The 22,196-nt window shown below is 42.0% G+C and overlaps 1 protein-coding gene across 2 annotated transcripts in view; it reads left to right on the top strand.

Moving 5' to 3' along the window:
• Ash1l (ASH1 like histone lysine methyltransferase) overlaps positions 1-22,196 on the top strand; it is a 157,178-nt gene that overhangs the window by 41,433 nt on the left and 93,549 nt on the right. For both annotated transcript variants that reach the window (XM_045138061.1, XM_045138060.1), the window contains exon 3: positions 3,043-7,600. In XM_045138061.1, coding sequence (XP_044993996.1) covers positions 3,043-7,600 — 4,558 coding nt within the window. The remainder of the gene's footprint in view (positions 1-3,042; positions 7,601-22,196) is intronic.

The following is a 22,196-nucleotide window of genomic DNA, read 5'->3' as shown; positions in this document are numbered from 1 at the left end:
ATTATGTTCCATAAACTGAAGCTTCCAGAATAAGATTCCTAGGGAAAATACGGTTCCTTGGTGACTTATTGTTTAAGTAATTTGATAATCAAAGAGAAGGGTGGCAAGTGTCTATCTTCAAAATATCTTCACTACTGCCTGTATTTTATAGGCTTTAATTTTTCCAAAGCTTTGTTTCCATTTTTTTTTTTTATTAAACATTACCAAATTTGCCATGTGAATGAGTACATTATTTTGTTGTTGTTTTGACTTTGGAGGTCAAGTCTTGTCATTTAGCCCAGATGGTCTGAAGTGATTCTTCACTCCCTCCTCCTGAGTGCTTAGAACGTTCCATAATGGCACATGTTCCTGCACTCGGCTCTTTCTAGCCTAAGGTCAGTGGGATGAACCTCCAGACCAGACACAATTTGTGGGAGGAAGAAAGGATTTATTGAAGCATACAAATAGAGGGGAAATTCCATAATGGCAAACAAAGTTGGTCCCCCTTTGACAGATCCAGGCAGAGAGAGAGAAAAGCAACCACCGCTAAAAAGCAAGCAAGCAAGCTTACTTCAGGAACTCAGGGAGTTCTCCATCAAAGCTCCAGCGCTTTGCATATCTTTAGACTGGAACTCCAGATCCACCCCAACACCATAGGGGTGGGCCCTAGGACCTGCCCACTCTGGCACCAGGTTACAAGCTTGAGTAAAACTCTTCAATTGACTAGGGAACATCTATTCAAACTTACACACCAGTTGTACGGTTTTATTTGAGAGAGAAAGAATGGGCACACCAGGCCTCCAGCCACTTCAAATGAACTCCAGATGCATCTGGCTTACATGGGTCCTGGGGAATCAAGCCTCAAACCAGGGTCCTTAGGCTTCACAGGCAAGCGCTTAACTGCTAAGCCATCTTTCTAGCCCTGGTTTGTTTATCCATCAGTGATAGTAGAAGTACTCTTACCTTCTGAGTCATCTCTCCAGCCACCTATCTCCCCCTTTCTTTTCAAGGTAGGGTCTCACTCTAGCCCAGGCTCACCTGGAAATCACTTTGTAGTGAGCTGGCCTCAAACTCATAGTGATCCTTCTACCTCACCCTTCCAAGTGCTGGGAGTTAAAGCGTGTACCACCACGCCCAGCTTATTCATTCTTAACTAATTTATTTATTTATTTTATTATTTATTGTGGTTTATCAATGCAGGGTCTTCTAGCCCAGGCTAACCTGGAATTCACTATATATTCTCAGGTTGACCTCCAACTCACAGTGATCCTCCCACCTTGGCCTCCTGAGTGCTGGGATTAAAGGTGTGGGCTACCATACCCATCCCAAATCTCTTTTTTGGTTTTTCAAGGTATTGTCTCTCTCTAGCCCAGACTGACCTGGAATTCACTGTATAGTATTAGGCTATCCTCTGACTCACAGTGATTCTCCTACTTCTGCCTCCTAAGTGCTGGGATTAAAGGCGTGGGCCACCACATTCAGCCTAAACCCCTTTTTAATAAGCTCCCAACTCTGCCTCAAAATGGTTTGGCTACATCTCGAAAGGTTGTCAAGAAACTTTTTCTTTTGTCTCTTTAATATGTTAGATTCTAGGGTGGCTTTGGTGGTGTCTTAGGATGGGTTATAATCTGATCAAATCAGAAATCCTTAAGGTTACCTCATGTATTTAGAGCATATCCTTTTATATATTTTATTTATTTATTTATTTATTTGAGAGAGAGAGGCAGGCAGATAGGCAGATAAAGAATGGGCTACCAGGGCCTCTAGCCCCTGCAAACAAACTCCAGATGCATGTACCACCTTGTGCTTCTGGCTTACGTGGGTCGTAGGGAATTTAACCTGGGTTGTTAGGCTTTGCAGGCAGGCACATGCCTTAACTGCTAAGACATCTCTCTTGCTGGGCATGGTGGCACATACCTTTAATCCCAGCACTTAGGAGGCAGAGGTAGAAGATTGCTGTGAGTTCAAGACCACCCTTTTGTAACTACATAGTGAATTCCAGGTCAGCCTGGGCTAGAGCAAGACCCTACCTTGATGAAACCAAAATAAATACATATTTTTATTTATTTATTTTTTACTGTGCCAGGCGTGGTGGCGCACACCTTTATTTATTTTTCTCAATTTTTATTAATAAATACATATTCTTAAATATATTTATTTATTTGAGAGAGAGAAAGAGGCAGAGTGAGAGAAAATGAGCCCTCCAGGGCCTCCAGCCACTGTGAACAAACTCCAGATTCATGTGCGCCCCCCCGTGCATGTGGCTTACATGGGTCCTGGAGTGTCGAATCGGGATCCTTTAATTTTGCAGGCAAATGCCTTAACCACTAAGCTATCTCTATATCCATGTTTATGTATACACATGCATACATACATATATAGATATATGTGTGTGTGTGTACACGTATGTATGTATATATTTTTTAAATATTTTTTTTTTAATTTAAGCTAGAGAGGGAGAGAGAAAGGCACACAGAGAGAAAGAGGGAATGAATGTGCCAGGGCCTCCAGCCACTGCAAACAAACTCCAGATGCATGTGCCCTCTTGTGCATCTGGCTTATGTGGGTCCTGGGGAATCAAACCAGGGTCCTTAGGCTTCACAGGCAAACGCCTTAACCACTAATTCATTTTCCTAGCCCCTATATATATTTTTTTATCCTAAAATGAGAGCGAGGCAAAGCCTCTGATGTAGCAGATGAAGTAGCATACCGTGACATTAGTGTTAAGTCGTTTTTTTCTCTTCTTCTTTCTCTCGTTTCCTTCCTTCCTTTTCTTTCCTCCCTCCTCTTCCTTTCCTTTTTCACTCCTCCCTCTTTTTCTTACTCTCTTGCTATGTACCTCAACCAGCCTTAAGTCCAAACCATTAGGCTGCCTTATTCTACTGAGTGCTAGAATTACACACATGAATCTCTGTCTGACTTAACATTTGACTCTTTTTACTTGAAAAAAAAAAAATACCCTAGTACTTACATGTGTCTTGTGTTTTTAATTTGTTGGATTATATGCTAAAATGAAGTAGTATAAGACTTACTTTCGCTGAAACATTTTTCTTTAAATTTTAGGATCCGTCAAAGTTGTACAAGAAGGCAGGTGATGTCGCAGCCATTGAATGCCAATCTGAAGAAGTCATACATCTTCATTCACAGGGAGAGAACAACCCTTTGTCTAAGAAGCTTTCTCCAGTACATTCAGAAATGGCGGAGTACATTACTACAACACCATCTCCAGTTGGTAGCCGGGATCCTGATATAAAGGACAGAGCATTACTTAATGGAGGAACTAGTGTAACAGAAAAGTTGGCACAGCTCATTGCTACTTGTCCTCCTTCCAAGTCTTCCAAGACAAAACCGAAGAAGTTAGGAAGTGGCACTACAGCAGGATTGGTGAGCAAGGATTTGATCAGGAAAGCAAGTGTTGGCTCAGTAGCTGGAATAATTCACAAGGACTTAATAAAAAAGCCAACTCTCAGCACAGCAGTTGGATTGGTGACTAAAGATCCTGGGAAAAAGCCAATGTTTAATGCTGCAGTGGGATTGATCAATAAGGACTCTGTGAAAAAAGTAGGAACTGGCACTACAACTGTATTCATTAATAAAGACTTGGGCAAAAAGCCAGGCACTATCACTACAGTAGGACTGCTGAGCAAAGACTCAGGAAAGAAGGTAGGAATTGGTATCGTTCCAGGGTTAGTGAATAAGGACTGTGGCAAAAAGTTTGGACTTGGCACTGTAGTTGGATTGGTTAATAAAGAGCTGGGAAAGAAATTGAGTTCTACTGTTGGCCTAGTGGCTAAGGACTGTGCAAAGAAGATTGTAGCAAGTTCAGCAATGGGATTAGTTAATAAGGACATTGGAAAGAAATTAGTGAGTTGTCCTGTGGCGGGACTGGTCAATAAAGATGCCATAACCCTTAAATCTGAAGCTCTGCTCACCACTCAGGAACCACTTAAGGCTTCTTGTAGTACAAATATCAATAGTCATGAAAGTCAAGAGCTTTCTGAATCCCTGAAAGGCAGTGCTGCCAGCAAAACTTTTGAAAAGAATGTTATACGCCAGAGTAAAGAAAGTATGTTGGAGAAGTTTTCAGTCCGAAAAGAAATTATTAATTTGGAAAAAGAAATGTTTAAGGAAGGAACATGCATTCAGCAAGACAGTTTCTCATCCAATGAAAGGGGATCTTTTGAAACCTCAAAGCATGAAAAGCAGCCTCCTATATATTGCACTTCTTCAGACTTTCAGATGGGAGTTGCTTCTGATGCATCTAGAGCTAAGTCCCCTTTTAGTGCAGCAGGAGAAAATAGTGTACCTTCCCCATCACCTACTGTATCTATTAACCCTTTAACCAGAAGTCCCCTTGAAACTGCTTCACAGTTGGCTCCAAATCCATTACTTTTAAGTTCTTCAACAGACTTAATGGAAGACATTTCTGAATCTGTTGGAAAGAACCAGTTTACTTCTGAAAGTACCCATTTAAATGCTCATAGGTCCATGGGTCATAACCTAAGTGTTGAGTGTAAAGGAATTGACAACGAGCTAAGTGATTCAAAAGCTACACATATAGACATTTCGAGAATCAGTTCTTCCCTGGGAAAAAAGCCAAGTTTGGCTTCTGAATCTAGTATTCATACAATTACTCCTTCAGTTGTTAACTTCACTAGTTTATTTAGTAACAAGCCTTTTCTAAAACTCAGTGCAGTAGCTGCTTCAGACAAACACTGCCAAGTTGCTGAAAGCCTAAGCACTAGTTTACAGTCCAAACCATTAAAAAAAAGAAAAGGAAGAAAACCTCGGTGGACTAAAGTGGTGGCAAGAAGCACATGTCGGTCTCCAAAAGGGCTGGAATTAGAAAGATCAGACCTTTTTAAAAATGTTTCATGTAGCCCACTGTCCAGTAGTAGTACTGAACCAGCCAAGTTTCTGAAAAACATTGGTTCATCGTCATTTGTTGACCATGACTTTCTTAAACGCCGATTGCCAAAGTTGAGTAAGTCTGCAGCTACATCTCTGGCTCTGTTAAGTGATGGTGAAAAGCCATCTCATAAGTCTTTTGCTGCTCATAAACTATCCTCTAGCATGTGTGTCTCTAGTGACCTCTTGTCGGATATTTATAAGCCCAAAAGAGGAAGACCTAAATCCAAGGAAATGCCTCAATTAGAAGGTCCACCTAAAAGGACTTTAAAAATTCCTGCCTCTAAAGTGTTTTCTTTACAGTCTAAGGAAGAACAAGAACCCCCAATTTTACAGCCAGAAATAGAGATTCCTTCCTTCAAGCAAGGTTTGTCTCTGTCTCCATTTCCAAAAAAGAGAGGCAGGCCAAAGAGGCAAATGAGGTCTCCCGTGAAGATGAAGCCACCTGTACTATCCGTGGCTCCATTTGTTGCCACTGAAAGTCCAAGCAAGCTAGAGTGTGAGAGTGAAAACCACAGGAGTAGCAGTGATTTCTTTGAGAGCGAGGATCAACTCCAGGATCCAGATGACTTAGATGAGAGTCATAGGCAAAGTGTCTGTAATATGAGTGACCTTGAGATGGAACCAGATAAAAAAATTACCAAGAGAAATAATGGACAATTAATGAAAACAATCATTCGCAAAATAAATAAAATGAAGACTTTAAAGAGAAAGAAACTGTTGAATCAAATTCTTTCCAGTTCTGTAGAATCAAGTAATAAAGGGAAAGTGCAATCTAAACTCCATAATACAGTATCAAGTCTTGCTGCCACCTTTGGCTCAAAATTGGGCCAACAAATAAATGTCAGCAAGAAAGGAACCATTTATATAGGAAAGAGAAGGGGTCGAAAACCAAAAACTGTCTTGAATGGCATTCTTTCTGGTAGCCCTACAAGCCTTGCTGTCCTTGAGCAAACAGCGCAGCAGGCAGCTGGGTCAGCATTAGGACAGATCCTTCCCCCTTTACTGCCCTCATCTGCTAGTAGTTCTGAGATTCTTCCATCACCTATTTGCTCCCAGTCTTCTGGGACTAGTGGAGGCCAGAGCCCTGTGAGCAGTGATGCAGGCTTTGTGGAACCCAGTTCAGTGCCATATTTGCATTTACACTCCAGACAAGGAAGTATGATTCAGACTCTTGCAATGAAGAAGGCTTCAAAGGGAAGGAGGCGGTTATCTCCTCCTACTTTGTTACCAAATTCTCCTTCACACTTGAGTGAACTCACATCCCTGAAAGAAGCAACTCCTTCTCCAATTAGTGAATCTCATAGTGATGAGACCATTCCCAGTGATAGTGGCATTGGAACCGATAACAACAGCACGTCAGACAGAGCAGAGAAGTTTTGTGGACAAAAAAAGAGGAGACATTCTTTTGAACATGTTTCTCTGATTCCCCCTGAAACCTCTACAGTTCTAAACAGTCTTAAAGAAAAACATAAACACAAATGTAAGCGCAGGAGTCATGATTACCTCAGCTATGACAAGATGAAAAGACAGAAACGAAAACGGAAAAAGAAATACCCCCAACTCCGAAATAGACAGGATCCAGACTTCATTGCAGAGCTGGAGGAGCTTATAAGCCGCCTAAGTGAAATTCGGATCACCCATCGAAGTCATCATTTTATTCCCCGAGACCTTTTGCCTACTATTTTCCGAATCAACTTTAATAGTTTCTATACTCACCCTTCTTTTCCTTTGGATCCTTTGCACTACATTCGTAAGCCAGACTTAAAAAAGAAAAGAGGGAGGCCCCCGAAGATGAGGGAAGCAATGGCTGAGATGCCTTTCATGCACAGCCTTAGTTTTCCTCTTTCTAGTACTGGATTCTATCCCTCTTATGGCATGCCTTATTCTCCTTCACCCCTTACAGCTGCTCCTATAGGGTTAGGTTACTATGGAAGGTATCCCCCCACTCTTTATCCACCTCCTCCATCTCCTCCTTTCACCACTCCCCTGCCACCACCTTCCTACATGCATGCTGGTCATTTACTCCTCAATCCTACCAAATATCATAAGAAAAAGCATAAGTTACTTAGGCAGGAGGCCTTTCTTACAACTAGCAGGACTCCTCTCCTTTCCATGAGTACATACCCCAGCGTGCCTCCTGAGATGGCTTATGGTTGGATGGTGGAGCACAAACACAGACACCGTCACAAACACAGAGAACATCGGTCTTCTGACCAACCCCAGGTTTCTATGGACACTGGCGCTTCCAGATCCGTCCTAGAGTCTTTGAAGCGTTATCGGTTTGGAAAGGGTACTGTTGGAGAGAGGTATAAGCATAAGGAAAAACCCAGGTGCCACACGTCCTGCCCTCATCTTTCTCCTTCAAAAAGCTTAATAAACAGGGAAGAACAGTGGGCTCACCGAGAACCTTCACAGTCTAATCCATTAGCCTTGGGATTGCAGACACCTTTACAAATTGACTGCTCAGAAAGTTCTCCAAGTTTATCCCTTGGAGGATTCACTCCCAACTCTGAGCCGGCCAGCAGTGATGAACATATGAACCTTTTCACAAGTGCAATAGGCAGCTGCAGAGTTTCAAACACTAACTCCAGTTGCCGGAAGAAATTAGCTGACAATTCTGGACTCTTCTCTGCACAAGATACTTCACTAAGTAGACCTCACAGAAAGGAGCCACTGCCATCCACTGAAAGGGCAATACAGACCTTGACAGGTAAGAGGGTTATTTTGTTGTCTGTTTATGATATTAGAGTAGGAGGTTGTTTTCTCACTCACTGCCTGATGTACATAACTGACCTTAATAGATTTTTTTTGTTTTTGCTTTTATAAATGTATTTTGAAATCTTTAGTTTTTACTTTACTTAGATATAAGTAGAAATGTCTGTGGTTTTCTTTTTTTAAATAGTTTTATTTGAGGGAGAAAGTATGGTCAGACACCAAAGCCTCTTGCTGTTACAAATGAACTCCAGATGCATGTTCCACTTTGCACCTCTGGCTTTAGGTGAATACTGAGGGATCAAACCTGGACCTGCTTTATAAACAAGCACCTTTAACTGCTGAGCCATCTCTCCAAACCTAGAAATATCTTTAAAATTGTTTTGAGAAGCCATGTCATTGTCAAAAAGAATTTCAACTTTGGAAACCAAGGAAAATGATTTCAATTTTGTGGTGGCGCATGACTTTAATCCCAGCACTCTGGAGGCAAAGGTAGGAGGAGCACCACAAGTTCAAGGTCATCGTGAGATTGCATAGTGAATTCCAGGTCAGCCTTGGCTAGAGACCACAAAAAGCCAAAAAGAATAAAATAAATAAAATATAATACTGGGCATGGCCCTGCACATCTGCAACACCAATTCCACCACATCCAGGGACCTGAGAGTTGCTGGGGTTTGCTGACTGAAAATACATGTACATATGCCACACTCATCACACATCACTCTGCAAATGCTCTTCACATACATGCCAATAAAATAAAATAAGCACTGAGCATTTCAGTTATTATAAAATTTGACTGACTACTCAGATACTTTATTTTGCAGGGTACTCTTAGAATAGCTCCATAAAAGTTGCTTCCGTTAGATACAAAAAAACCATAAAACAAGACAGGTGTGGGGTACATGCTTTTAATCCCGGCACTCAGGAGGCAGAGGTAGAAGGATTACCTTGAGTTCAAAGTCAGCCGAGGACTACAGAGTGATTGTAGGTAAGCCTGGGCTACAGTGAGACCCTACCTCGAAAACCAAGCATTATAGGAAGAAGAGGAACAAAACTGCAAGGGAAGGGTAATGTGACTGAGATAGGGGCTAGAAGAAAGCAACATTTCCCTCTTCTCCACCGAGGGAAACGTAATGACTATAACAGAGGCGATTCCAAAATCCCAGGGGAGAGCTGGGTGAGAGGAAGAGAGCTCTAGGACTCCTACATTCCTGCTTTGTTTGTTTACATTTTTTAAAAAAGGAACAGAGAGACAAAGCTATAGAAAATGAGGAGATGGGGCTGGAGAGAGATGGCTTAGTGGTTAAAGCATTTGCTTGCAAAGCTAAAGGATCCAGGTTCAGCTCCTTAGGACCCACATAAGCCAGATGCACAATGAAGCGCATGTGTCTCAAGTTTGTTTGCAGTGGCCCTGATGTGCCTATTTTCTGTCTGTCTCTTTCTTTCTCCTCCTCTCTATCTCAAATAAATAAAGATAAAATATTGTTTTTACAAACTTAAAAAAAGAAAAGGAGGAGATGGAGTGGGAGCCTTATGGAATAATAGGGTAATATGTTCTGTATTGTTTTTTGAGGTAGGGTCACATTCTGTGCCAGGCTGGCCTGAACTCATAATCCTACCTCTGCCATCTGAGTGCTGGGATTAAAGGCGTTGTGCCACCACACCTGGATCATGCTGGACTGAGACATTGTGGGGTCATACCTCCCCATCTCTATAGTGTCTGAATCAGAGACCCCATATCTGTATTTTTTTTTTTTTATTGCCTGAGCAATTGGGGTTGTATTCAGAAAGTCTTTGCCAAGACCAATATGTTGGAGGGTTTCCCCTACTTTTTCCTCTAGCAGCTTCAGAGTTTCAGGTCTGATGTTAAGGTCTTTAATCCATTTGGACTTAATTCTTGTGCATGGTGAGAGAGAAGAATCTATTTTCATCCTTCTGCAGATATATGTCCAGTTTTCCCAACACCATTTGCTGAAGAGGCTGTCTTTTCTCCAATGAGTATTTTTGGCATTTTTATTGAATATCAGGTGGCTATAGCTACCTGGGCTTACATCTGGGTCCTCTGTTCTGTTCCATTGATCTACATGTCTGCTTTTGTGCGAGTACCATGCTGTTTTTGTTACTATGGCTCTGTAATATAGGTTAAAATCAGGTATGGTGAAACCACCAGCCTTATTTTTGTTGCTCAGTATTATTTTAGATATTCAAGGGTTTTTGTGATTCCAAATGAATTTTTGGATTGTTTTCTCTATTTCCATGTGTATTTTTTTAAATATTTATTTATTTGATAGAGAGGCAGATAGAAATTGGCACTCATGGGCCTCTAACCACTGCAAATAAACTTGAAGCACGTGGCATCTTATGCATCTGGCTTTACTTTGGAACTGGGGAACCAAATCTGAATCCTTTGACTTTGCAGGCCAGTGCCTTAACCACTAAGCTATCTCTCTAGCCCTCCCTCCCCCTCCCCCCCCCGCCTTGTGTGTATGTGGTGTGGTATGGTGCTACATACACTCATCTCCACTTTAAGCAAAATCTAGTTCCATTTGCTCTTGCACCAGGTCATGTTTTAAGTTCTAATCTTGTGGGTGTTTATCATTCTCTCAAATCTCTGCTTACTTACAGTACTGGCTACATGCGGCTGTTTATGTAGGTTCTGGAGATTTGAGCTCTGAGTCTTAGCTCCCTCAGCCCTCATTCTTGCATGGGAAATGCACTTAACATTTGAGCCATCTCTCTAGCCCTGTATCTATATTCATATATCAAGAGGATGAGGAAATCCAACTTGCATGGTCTGGATAAATCAAGTTAGCAGAGAGCTAGAGAGGGCCTGTGAGTACAAGAATGAAAATAGGGACTAAAGAGATGGCTTAACGGTTAAGGCCTTTCCTGAAAAGCCAAAGGATCCCCGTCTGATTCTCCAGGACCCATATAAGGCAGATGCACAAAGGGGTGCATGCATCTGGAATTCGTTTAAGGTGGCCGGAGGCTGTGACACCCCCATCCTCTCAGTGTGTCTGTCTCTGTCTCTCTCTCTCTCTCTCTCTCTTTCTCTCTCTCTGCTTCTTTTTCTCTTTCAAATAAATTTTTAAAAAAATTTTTTTTTCCTTTGGAAAGGCGGGCATGGTACCACACTTTTAATCCCAGCACTCAGGAGGCAGAGGTATGAGGATCACCTGAGTTCTAGGCCATCCTGAGACTACATAGTGAATTCCAGGTCAGCCTGGACTGGAGTGAAACCCTACCTCAACGAAAAAAAAATGAAAATGGTCCTTGAGAAAGTAACAAAAAGTATTTTTGTAACCTGTTGGAGTTGCTGAAATGAATCATGTATGTTAAATAGGTAGATGAGGGTTACAGATGTGTGGCCATGTCCAGTTTTTTTTTTTGTTTGTTTGTTTGTTTTTGTTCTTTTTTGTTATTTGGTTGTTTTTTCGAGGTAGAGTCTAACTTTAGCCCAAGCTGACCTGGAACTCACTTTTTAGTGACATTTTGGACAGCAATCCTACCTCTGCTTCTAGAGTGCTGGATTTAAAGGTGTGCGCCACCATGCCTGGCTAGGTGTTTGTTTGTTTGTTTTCTCAAGGTAGGGTCTCACTCTAGCCCATGCTGACCTGGAATTCACTATATAGTTTCAGGGTGCCATTGAACTCACAGCAGTCCTCCTACCTCTGCCTCCCAAGTGCTGGGATTAAAGGCTGGCTGTACCTAGCTCTCTGAAAACTAAGTTTTAAATTTTTTATTATATATTTATTTATTTATTTATGTGAGAGAGTATCAGAGACGGGTAGGTAGAGAAAATGAGCATGGCAGGGCCTCTGGACACATGCCCCACCTTGTGCATCAGACTTACATGGGTCCAGGGGAATTAAACCCAGGTCCTAAGTTTTTTTCTTCTTTTTTTCCTTTTTCTTCTTATTTTCCTTTTGAGGTAGGGTCTTACTCTAGCCCTGGCTGACTTGGAATTCACTATGTAGTGTCAGGGTGGCCTCGAACTCACTTTGATCCTCCTACCTCTGCCTCCCACCCAAGTCCTGGGATTAAAGGTATGCACCACCACGCCAGGCTCCAGCTTTAAGTTTTTTTTGGGGGGGGGGGTTGTTTTTTAGCTTTAAGTTTTTAATTGAATCCATAAAGCAGTATTAAAAAGCAGGGGTAAAGCTTGGCAGTTTGTTTACCTTAAAGCAGCTGTCTGCTTTTGCAAAACTATAAAGAAGCATTTTTACTTTAGAGCCAAAATCACAGACATGAACTCTTCTATATACATTGTAGAATGTCATCAACAGTTTAAAATATGTATGTGCACATTATACAGTCACATTACTTAATGACCATAGATTTACTTCTTTAGTTTTTGTACATAAAAACCTATAAAGAGTTGGGGAGATGGCTCAGTGGTTAAAAGTGCTTGCTTGCAAAGCCTGCAGGCCTGGATTCAATGCTCCCACTTAAAGCAAGATGCACAAAGTGGCACAGGCATCTGGAGTTTGCAGTGCTAAGAGGCACCGGCACACCCATAGTCTCTCTTTCCCTCTATTTCTGCTCATAAATTAATGATTTTTTAAACAAACTGTAAAGACAGGCTACATGAAAAGAACATGAATACATGACAGTGGCTGTGGTCAGCCTTATACATATGACAAAGAACACGTAATATGTTTAAAGAGAAAAGAAACAGTTTTTAGATTTTATCATTTGTCAGATTTGTTTTCAATTTCTTTTTATGTATTCATTTGTGAGAGAGAGAGGGAGAATATGGGCACCCAGGGCCTCTTGCCACTGCAAAGGTCCCAAACCTCTGCCCAGTTCAGGGGAAGTATACATTATCTCACTCGGTGCTGAGCTTTCCAAAGAAGGCAAGTTTCCCAGAAGACCTGATAAATTTGCCAGCCCATTTGGGATTTGGAAATTGGCCAAAGGTATAAGAAGGAAAGTGAGAAATAAAGGGTTATTGGTTGGAGCCAGGCATGGTGGTGCATGCCTTTAATCCCAGCACTCGGGAGGCAGAGGCAGGAGGATCGCCATGATTTCAAGTTCAGCATGAGCTAGAGTGAAACCTTACTTCAAAAACAAAACAAAAAGAGTTATTCGTTGGACCCAAGAAGTAGTTTGTTTCAGTTCAACCTCCTTCAGAGTCAGATCATCATTTCTGTTAGGAACAGGGTTTGAAATAGAAAAATTCAGACAGACTGTTTCTTGTACTCAAGTACTGCCAGAAGAAGATAGGGAGAGGTGGCAAGAAGCTTTGGATAGCTGGGTGGAAAGGGCAGTGGGAGGAGGGCGTTAGGGGTAATGGAAAGAGAAAGGGAATCTGCCCTTAGAGAAAGTTTCATTGAATGATGTGACTAAAGTGGGATCTGGGGAAAGGTGTCATTTTCCTGTTCCCAGCCCAGAGGTTCTCACCATAACAGAACTTGGTTCCCAAATGTCAGGCCTACTCTGAGTCTCCCAGGTAGACAGAATGCTCTAGACTCTTATTCTTAATTCTAGCATTTGAGAGCTATAAACGGGAAGATACAAGAAATTCAAAGCCAGTCTTTTGCTGTTGTTAATGATGATGATGTTTTGTAAGGCAAGGTCTCAAAAAATTAATTAAGGGCTGGAGAGAAGGCTCAGCAGTTAAGGCGCTTGCCTGTAAAGCCAAAGGACCCAGTTTGATTCTCCAGGATTCACATAAGCTAGATGCACATGGTGGCACGTGCATCTGGAGTTTGTTTGCAGTGGCTAGAGGCTCTGATGTGCCCATTCTCTCTGTGTATGTACCTCTTTCTGTTCCTCTCTCTCTCAAATAAATAAATAAAATATTTTTTTAATGTTCTCTAGCCGGGCATGGTGACTCATGCCTTTAATCCCAGCACTCAGGAGACAGATTTAGGAGGATCACCCTGAGACTACAGAGTGAATTTCAGGTCAGCCTGAGCTAGAGTGAGACCCTACCTCAAAAAAAACTTCAAAAATAATTAAGAATGAGGTGTGATAGCCCATGCCTTTAATCTCAGCTCTAGAGAGGCAAGAGATAGGTGGATCACTGTGAGTTTGAGGCCACCCTGAAACTACAAAGTGAATACCAGCTCAGCCTGGGTCAGACCTTATCTCAAAAAACAAACAAAAAACCCTCAAATTTGTTCCTTTACAAAAATGTTTAGCAAAGGCAAGATTTACATAATATGAAGAGAAAGCATAATTGCTTTGTTCTTTGAAATTAGGTGTCCCTCTATAGAACAGACTGGCCTCAAACTTGCTGTAATCCTTCTGCCTCAGCCTATAGAGTGTTGAGATTGCAAGTAAGAGCCACTGTGCTCAGCTATTTTTTGTTTTCCCAGAAGTAGGGTGGTCTCACTCTGTCCCAGGCTGACCTAGAACTCACTCTGTACTCCAGGCTGACCTCAACCTCACAGTGATCCTCCTACCTCCTGAGTTGGTATTAAAAGGCATGTGCCATCACATCCAGCATATAAATCTTTCTTTTGTTTCCTTTTTGGTGCTTTGTTTTGCTTTTCCAGGTAGGACTCTAGAGACAAGGCTGATCTTGCCTCAGACTTCCAGCAATCCTACTACCTCAGGCTCTCAAGTGCTGAGATTAAATTTGGGAACCACCATGCCCTGCTAACATTAAGTTTTACTGTAAATTAAGATACAGTCTGAGGAGCTGACCAGATGGCTTAGCAGTTGGGGTGTTTGCCTACAGGGCCAAAGGACCCAGGTTCGATTCCCTAGGACCCACATTAGCCAGGTGCACAAGGTGGTGCATGCGTCTGGAGTTCATTTGCAGTGACTGGAGGCCCTGGCTCACCCATTTTCTCTCTCTCTCTCTCTCTCTGTCAAATAAATAAATAAAAATAAAAAATATTATATTAAAAAACAGATACAATCTAGGGCTAGAGAGATGGCTCAGCAGTTAAGGTGCTTGCCTGCATAGCCTAAACAACTCCAGTTTAGTTCCCCAGTACCCATGTAAAGCCAGATGCACAAATTGGAGCATTCACCTGGAGTTCTTTTGCAGCTGCTGGAGGCTCTGGCCACATTCTGTCTATCTCTGTTCTTTCTCTCTCTCTGCTTGCAAATAAATATATGAATATATAAGTATTTAAAATAAAATATGGTCTGTAGGGACTCTGTGGCATTTATACTTAATGTATACAATTGCCTTCCTACCATACATTGTTGTTGTTTTAATTTTTTTTTGTGTGTTTGTTTTTTCTTCAAGGCAGGGTCTTACTGTAGCCAACTCTGGCCAGAAACTCACTCTGTACCCCCAGGCTGGCATTTAACTCACAGCAGTCCTCCAACCTCAGCCTCTCATGTGCTGGGATTAAAAGTGTGAGTCACCACACGTAGTTTATACTTACCTTTTTTACTGTTTTATTTCTGAGACAGGATCAAACAGTGTAGTGGAGGCTGGCTGCAAACTCTCAGCAGTCTTCCTAACTCACCTCTCCAACCTGTACATGCTTGGTTCATAGGTGTGGATTGCCATGCATTTCTCCAAACTGTCTTGTTTTTTTCTAGGTAATGTCTCGTGCTAGGCCAGGTTGACCTGGAATTCACTTTGCAGTCTCAGACTTGCCTCAAACTCACTGCAATCCTCCTAATTTGGCCTCTCAAGTGCTGGAATTAAAGGTGTGTACCACCACGCCAGGCCAAACTATCCTTTTTTTCAAATGATTTTTAATTTTTACTTATTTATTATTTGAGAGAAAAAGAATGGACACACCAGGGCCTCTAGCCACTGCAAAGGAACTCCAAACATATGTGCCATTATGTCTTACATAGGTATTGAAATTGAGTCTTTAGGCTTTTCAGGCAAGTGCCTTAACTACTACGTCATCTTTCCAGTTCCCCTTTTCTATAGCCTAGGCTGACCTGGAATTTACTGTGTAGTCTCACACTGGCCCCAAACTCACTTCAATCCTCGTATGTCTGCTTCTGGAGTCCTACGATTAAAGTTGTGCACCACCACGTCATGGATAAACTATCCTTCTTAAAGCTACCCATTCACCCCAGGTGTTAGGGTCTGTATTAGACAGCCTCAGGTCACTGAGATAAACTTCCAAACCAGGCATAATTCTGGAGGACAAGATATGTATTGAAGATAGAGGGGAAAAGCCATAATGTCAGAAGTTACCTTGCTTTCACAGATCCAAGCAGAGAGCCCCAAGCCAAAACCCCAAAACCACACTATACAAGACACTTAGGAATTCCAGGGAAAGCTCAGACACTTTTAGATGGAATTCCAAATCTACCTCCACACCTTAGGGCTGCAACCTAGGATCTGCCCACAGTGACACCACCTCCAGCCAAGAGGCTGCAGATCTTAATTATAAACTTGAATAAAATCCTGAATACATTGAGCCCCATCCATTGATATTGCCCAGGATGTAATCAAACAAAGCACAGAACAACAGTGCAATATAATTCTTCCTTAACTAAACTCTTGGGTGGACATCAACTTTAAAGATGCTATTTAAGGGCTGGAGAGATGGTTTAGTAGTTAAGGCATTTGCCTGCAAAGCCAAAGGATCCCAGTTCAGTTCTCCAGGACCCTAAGCCAGTTAGTGCACAAGGGGTTGCCTGCATCTGGATTTTGTTTGCAGTGGCTGGAGGCCCTGGCACACCCATTCTCTCTTTCTTTTTGAAATAAATAAACACATATATATTTTTTTAAAAGATGCTATTTAAAAGGCATATGCTCATAACATGGTGCAAGCCACATAAAAATATGTGCTCCTTTTCTTTCCCCAACACGTCTGAAGGTTTTACTGGAAAGAGGTAAAGTTTTGGAGTGAAAACAACTACTCACATTCATTTTGGAAAGACCTTAAATGCCAAATGGGAAATAATGACATACTAAGCACAAAAGATTCTTGGAAACGAATTAGGAATTTAGAAGGGAAAGAATTAGGCATGGAGATTAATTCTTTCTGAGAAATTGCCTCTGCAGTGGCTGGGGATGTAGCTCAGATGTTAGAGTGCTTACATGAAGCCTTGGGTTCCAACCCCAGAACCATATAAACTGGTGCTGTTGGCTCAGGCCTATAATTCCAACCCTTGTGGGGTTTTTTTGTTTGTTTGTTTTGTTTTGTTTTTGAAGTAAGGTCTCACTCTAGCCCAGGCTGACCTGGAATTTATTATGTAGTCTCAGGATGGCCTCAAACTCATGGTGATCCTCCTACCTCTGCCTTCAGAGTGCTGGGATTAAAGGCGTGTGCCACCACTCCCTGCTCCTAATTCTAACACTTGGGGAAGAGAAGGCAGGAGAATCAGACAGCCAATATCATCCTTGGCTAGAATGTTCAAAGCCAGCCTGGACGACATGAGACCCTGTCTGGGAAGGAAAGATGAAGGGGAGGATGTAGAACTTTTTTAAAATACTTTGTTTATATTTATTTATTTATTTGATAGAGAGAGTGAGAGAATGGGCATGCGCCCCTTGTGCATCTGGTTAACGTGGATCCTGAGGAATCTAACCTGGGTCCTTTGGCTTTGCAGGCAAATGCCTTAACCACTAAACCATCCTTCCAGCCCCTAGAAATTATTTTTTTAAGAATTTGGACACTTTTGTTGTTAGGGTCAAAACCTGGGCCATAGCAGTCCTAACAAGGTAGGCTTGGCCACCTATCTTGCACTGGGCTAATTTAATACACAAGTAATAGTAAAAAAAATGAGAAGGATGTTTGCAGTGTGGCTACCTTCCTAAATGGAACAAATGAATCCAATGATATCCCTTTCCTACCAAGTTCATCTTTCAGATCCTAATCTGGGGGTTGGTTTTAAATAGAAAGTAAGCTGGGTGTGGTGCTACACTCCTTTAATCCCAGTACTCAGGAGGCTGAGGTAGGAGGATTCCTTTGAGTTCAAGGTCAGCCTGGGCTAAAGTGAGACCTTGCATTGTAAAACAAAATGAGAGAAACATAAAGATAGCAAATCGTATGTGCTACTGAGCACTCCTGATCATGGTGTGGTTCCACCCATTTATTGGTGATCTCTAGTAGTTGATATTCATTTATGTGGATTCTCTAGTTGGGAGACCAGCTTCCCTCCTCCAGTTGTCACGAGGGCCCCAGATTTTACCTTATTGCATCATGAAGCTCCTGGGGAAATTCCAGTTTCTTGGGGGTTATCTTAATAGTTTTAGAACAGAGGGAGAGACCCAAGTATCTTAGAGAAGCTATACTCCTACCAGAACAATTTATATGGTGCTTGATTAGTATTAGTAGTCTGATGGAGTTCAAGAGTTGAAGGTAGGGCTAGAGAGATGTCTTAGCAGTTAAGGTGCTTGTCTACAAAGCGAAAGGACCCAGGTTTAACTCCCCAGGACCCACATAAGCCAGATGCACAGGGTTACCCCTGTGTCTGTAGTTTGTTTACAGGTGGAGGTCCTGGTGTACCCATTCTCTCTATATATCTGCCTCTTTCTCTCAAATAAGTAAATAAAAACAAAAAGGAATTGAGGCTAGAAAAATAGGCAGGAACAGGTCATGATTAGCCTTTAATTTATATCCTATAAGCAATGGGCACTTAGAAATTTCAAGCGGAATGATTTGCTGCAACTACGTTGCTAACAGTACGAAAATTAGATTAACCAAGGATATCAATTTGGATATCCTCTCTGGAAAACTTTTTTTTTTTTGAAGTAGGGGGTTCAAGGTAGGATAGGCTGGAAAACTATTTTGAGGACTTGAACTTATGGTAGTGGTAGAGAAGACATTTAGAAGGAGAGGAATATTAGACTGGCTTCCCTATACCTCTTTGAGCAGTTGGTTGTATGGTTATGAGATTAAGTGAAATTAGGCATTACGTTATGAAGGATGAAAATAGAACAGGTAGAATGTTCATGCTGTTTTGTGATAAATACTTCTGTATCTCATAGGAGAGGTCACCCAGGAATGTTAGCATTTACCTTCTAGTCATAGAGCCAGGAAGGTAAAAGACAGGACAGCCTGGCCTACATAGTGATGTCAGCAGCAGTGGGAGAAGTGGGATTCTTTTTCTTTTCTTTTTTTTTTTTTTTTTTGTTGGGAGGGGGGAGGTTTATTTGGCTTACAGACTCAAAGGGAAGCTCCATGATGGCAGGGGAAAACAATGGCAAAAGCAGAGGGTTGATATCACGTCCTGGCCAACATCAGATGGACAACAGCAACAGGGGAATGTGCAAAACACTGACAAGGGGAAACTGGCTAAAATACTCATAAGCCCACCCCCAACAATACACTGCCTCCAGGAGGCATTAATTCCCAAATCTCCATCACCTGGGAACCTAGCATTCAGGACACCTAAGTTTATGGGGGACACCTGAATCAAACCATCACATTCTGCCCCTGGTACCCATAAACTGATGACCATCATTATCATTAACCATGATGTAAAATGCAATGCATTTATTCAACTTTAAAAGTCCCCATAGTTTTTATCAATCCTAATGATGTTCAAACATTCCCATACTCTAAGATCTTTTAACTGAGCCGTAATAACAAAAAAATCCCCCCAAAACACATAAAGGCATAGAATAAACACTCACGCTGCATTGGGCATAGCAAAGAAATATTCAACCAATACAAGATTTAAAACAACCAGGGCAAGTATCAAACTCTGTAGCTCTAAGTCCAACAACTCTACTCAGTGACAAACTTCCAAGTTTGATAATTCTAACCAGCAACAAGTCTCTGGAGTTCCAATTCTGCCCCTCCAGCTAGGCTACTCATAGTCTTGGAAAACTTCATCTGGGACTGGCAACTCTTCTTAGCAGCCATCTCATGGTCTGGGCATCTCTACCAGGTCTCCACTGCAACCCATGGTCCGTCTTCATGGCTCCATCAGGTCTCCATGCAGGCAAAGCAGCAAACCTGCTTTACACTGCCCATGGACATTTCCAAAACACAAGATAGTGTTGCATATTTAATGACCCTCTCTTTCCTGGATTGCTTATACTCTGTAATACCAGGTAGGGTGCCAATTTGTTAATCCGGGGCGGGGGGGGGGGGGGAATAAAGCAGACTTCGAAGAACAGGACACTCCTTTGACATTCAGTCCCATTCAAAAGACTCAGCATTCTTCCTGTTGTCCAAATGCAGGTCAGCTGGCCCAATCTCAATGATTGTAATCGCTTATACAATTTCAGATGAACAAGCAGCAGTTTTAGCCCAAAGATTTCATTTTTTCTGTGCCATATCCCTCTGCCCACACCAATCCATTTCTATGCAATGAAACCATGCACAAGTTCTCAGGACATGGGCATACAGCAAGCCTCTCGCACAAACTGCTTCTGATCCAGTCCAGGTGAAGCTCTTTCTCACCCTTGCAAGCCAAACTTTACAGTCGTTAGTTCTTACTACATTCAGGTCTTTCAACTCTGACCAGAATAGTTCAACAAGCTGTACTTACAGACTGCAAGGCATCTCATAGGCCAAGGTATCATCTTCCACATCTTCCTGCAAAGCAGTTCCAAAAGGCCAAAGCCACAAAGTCAGGTTCCTAATACCAATAATACCACTCCTCTGGTACCAACGTTACTGTTGCAGTCAGGATCATATTGCTGGCAGAAAACATCCAACCAAGAGCAGCTTTCTATACCATTTCCTCTGGATTACCAACAAAAATTCGTGGGGTTTGGAAATCTTCATCTGTGCTGACCAACAGTTTCTAGAACTTCAGAAAGTTGCCATGCTGACACAATCATAAAGGGAAATGGCACAAAGCAACTTTAATCAAATCCTTTATATTCTCCTCATTTGAGAAATACTTTGATATGCCTGTTCAGTACTTTAAATTATGCCTTCTTGGGTTTCCAAGACTGTAGAAATGTTTATGTGGGTAATTTTTGTGTTTTCTGCTTTATTTGCAAGCTGAGGGGTGGGAAGAGAATGGGTGCTCCAGTCACCACAGATTCCAGATGCATGGCACCGCTTTGTGCACCTGGCTCCACGTGGGTACTGGGTAGTCAAACTTGGGTGCCCTGAGCCATCTCTCCAGCCCTTTTGCGCTTTTTAAACGGCTCTGATCTCCACGGCAGTACTTTGGTTCTGTGGCCCCAGCTAACCCTTTCTGAGTACGCCACAGGCCAGCACCATGTCGGTGTCCAACCTGTCTGGGCAGGAGCTGGGAAAACTCGAGAAGAACTGTCAGAACCTAGGAAGAAGGCTCAGCTCCCATGATGAAGCACTGAGACAATGGACCCGCTCCCACTGGGCTAGTCCGAGCGCTAAGGAAATCAGAGCCCAGAACCCACGGTGTGCAAGCCGAGGAGCTTAAAGGGTGCTGCCGAGAAGTGGGATTCTTTTTTTATTATTATTTTTATTATTTTATTTTTTTTTTTAAGTTTTTATTAGCATTTTCCATGATTATTAAAAAAAATCCCATGGTAATTCCCTCCCTCCCCACCCCCCACACTTTCCCGTTTGAAATTCCATTCTCCATCATATTACCTCCCCATCACAATCATTGTACTTACATATATACAATATCAACCTATTAAGTACCCTCCTCCCTTCCTTTCTCTTCCCTTTATGTCTCCTTTTTAACTTACTGGCCTCTGCTACTAAGTATTTTCATTCTCACGCAGAAGCCCAGTCATCTGTAGCTAGTATCCACATATGAGAGAGAACATGTGGCGCTTGGCTTTCTGGGCCTGGGTTACCTCACTTAGTATAATCCCTTCCAGGTCCATCCATTTTTCTGCAAATTTCATAACTTCATTTTTCTTTACTGCTGAGTAGAACTCCATTGTATAAATGTGCCACATCTTCATTATCCACTCATCAGTTGAGGGACATCTAGGCTGGTTCCATTTCCCAGCTATTATAAATTGAGCAGCAATAAACATGGTTGAGCACGTATTTCTAAGGAGATGATATGAGTCCTTTGGATATATGCCTAGGAGTGCTATAGCTGGGTCATATGGTAGATCAATCTTTAGCTGTTTTAGGAACCTCCACACTGATTTCCACAATGGATTCTTGACATTAGCACAGAAAAGAATTTTAGGAGGAGAGGGTATTTTTTGTTTTTGTTGCTAATGAGATTGTGAGTTGGTAGCTCCAGAGTTTCTTTGACTAGGGTTACATTCTATTAACAAGATGTGATAGTTTGAATTAGGTGTCCCCCATAAATTTGTGTCTTATGAATGGTAGGTCTCCAGTTGATGACAATTGAAAATTGGAGCCTTGGGCTGGAGAGATGACTTAGCAGTTAATGTGCTTGCCTCGGAAGCCTAAGGACTCAGGTTGGATTCCCCAGAACCCACATAAGCCATAATTTATTTGAGAGCGACATAGTGGCGTATGCATCTGGAGTTTGCAGTAGCTAGAGGCCCTGGTACACCCATTCTCTCTCTCTTTTTTTTTAAACTTTTTAAAAAAAAAACTTTAAAACTTTAAAAAAATAAAAGAAAATTAGAGCCTCTTAGAGGAAGTGTATTATTGGAGGCAGGCTTATGGGTGTTATAGACAGCTTCCCCTTGCCATGTTTGACACACACACTGTATTTGCTGTTGACCAGGAGGTGATGTCTACCCTCTGCTCATGCCATCATTTTCCCCTGCCGTCATGGAGCTTCCCCTTGAGTTTGTAAGCCTAAATAAGCCCGTTCCTTTCACAAGT

Source organism: Jaculus jaculus, chromosome 19, assembly GCF_020740685.1.
Source record: "Jaculus jaculus isolate mJacJac1 chromosome 19, mJacJac1.mat.Y.cur, whole genome shotgun sequence".
Taxonomy (NCBI): Eukaryota; Metazoa; Chordata; class Mammalia; order Rodentia; family Dipodidae; genus Jaculus; species Jaculus jaculus.
Note: the sequence above shows the minus strand (reverse complement) of the source record. Positions and strands in the feature narration are given on the sequence as shown.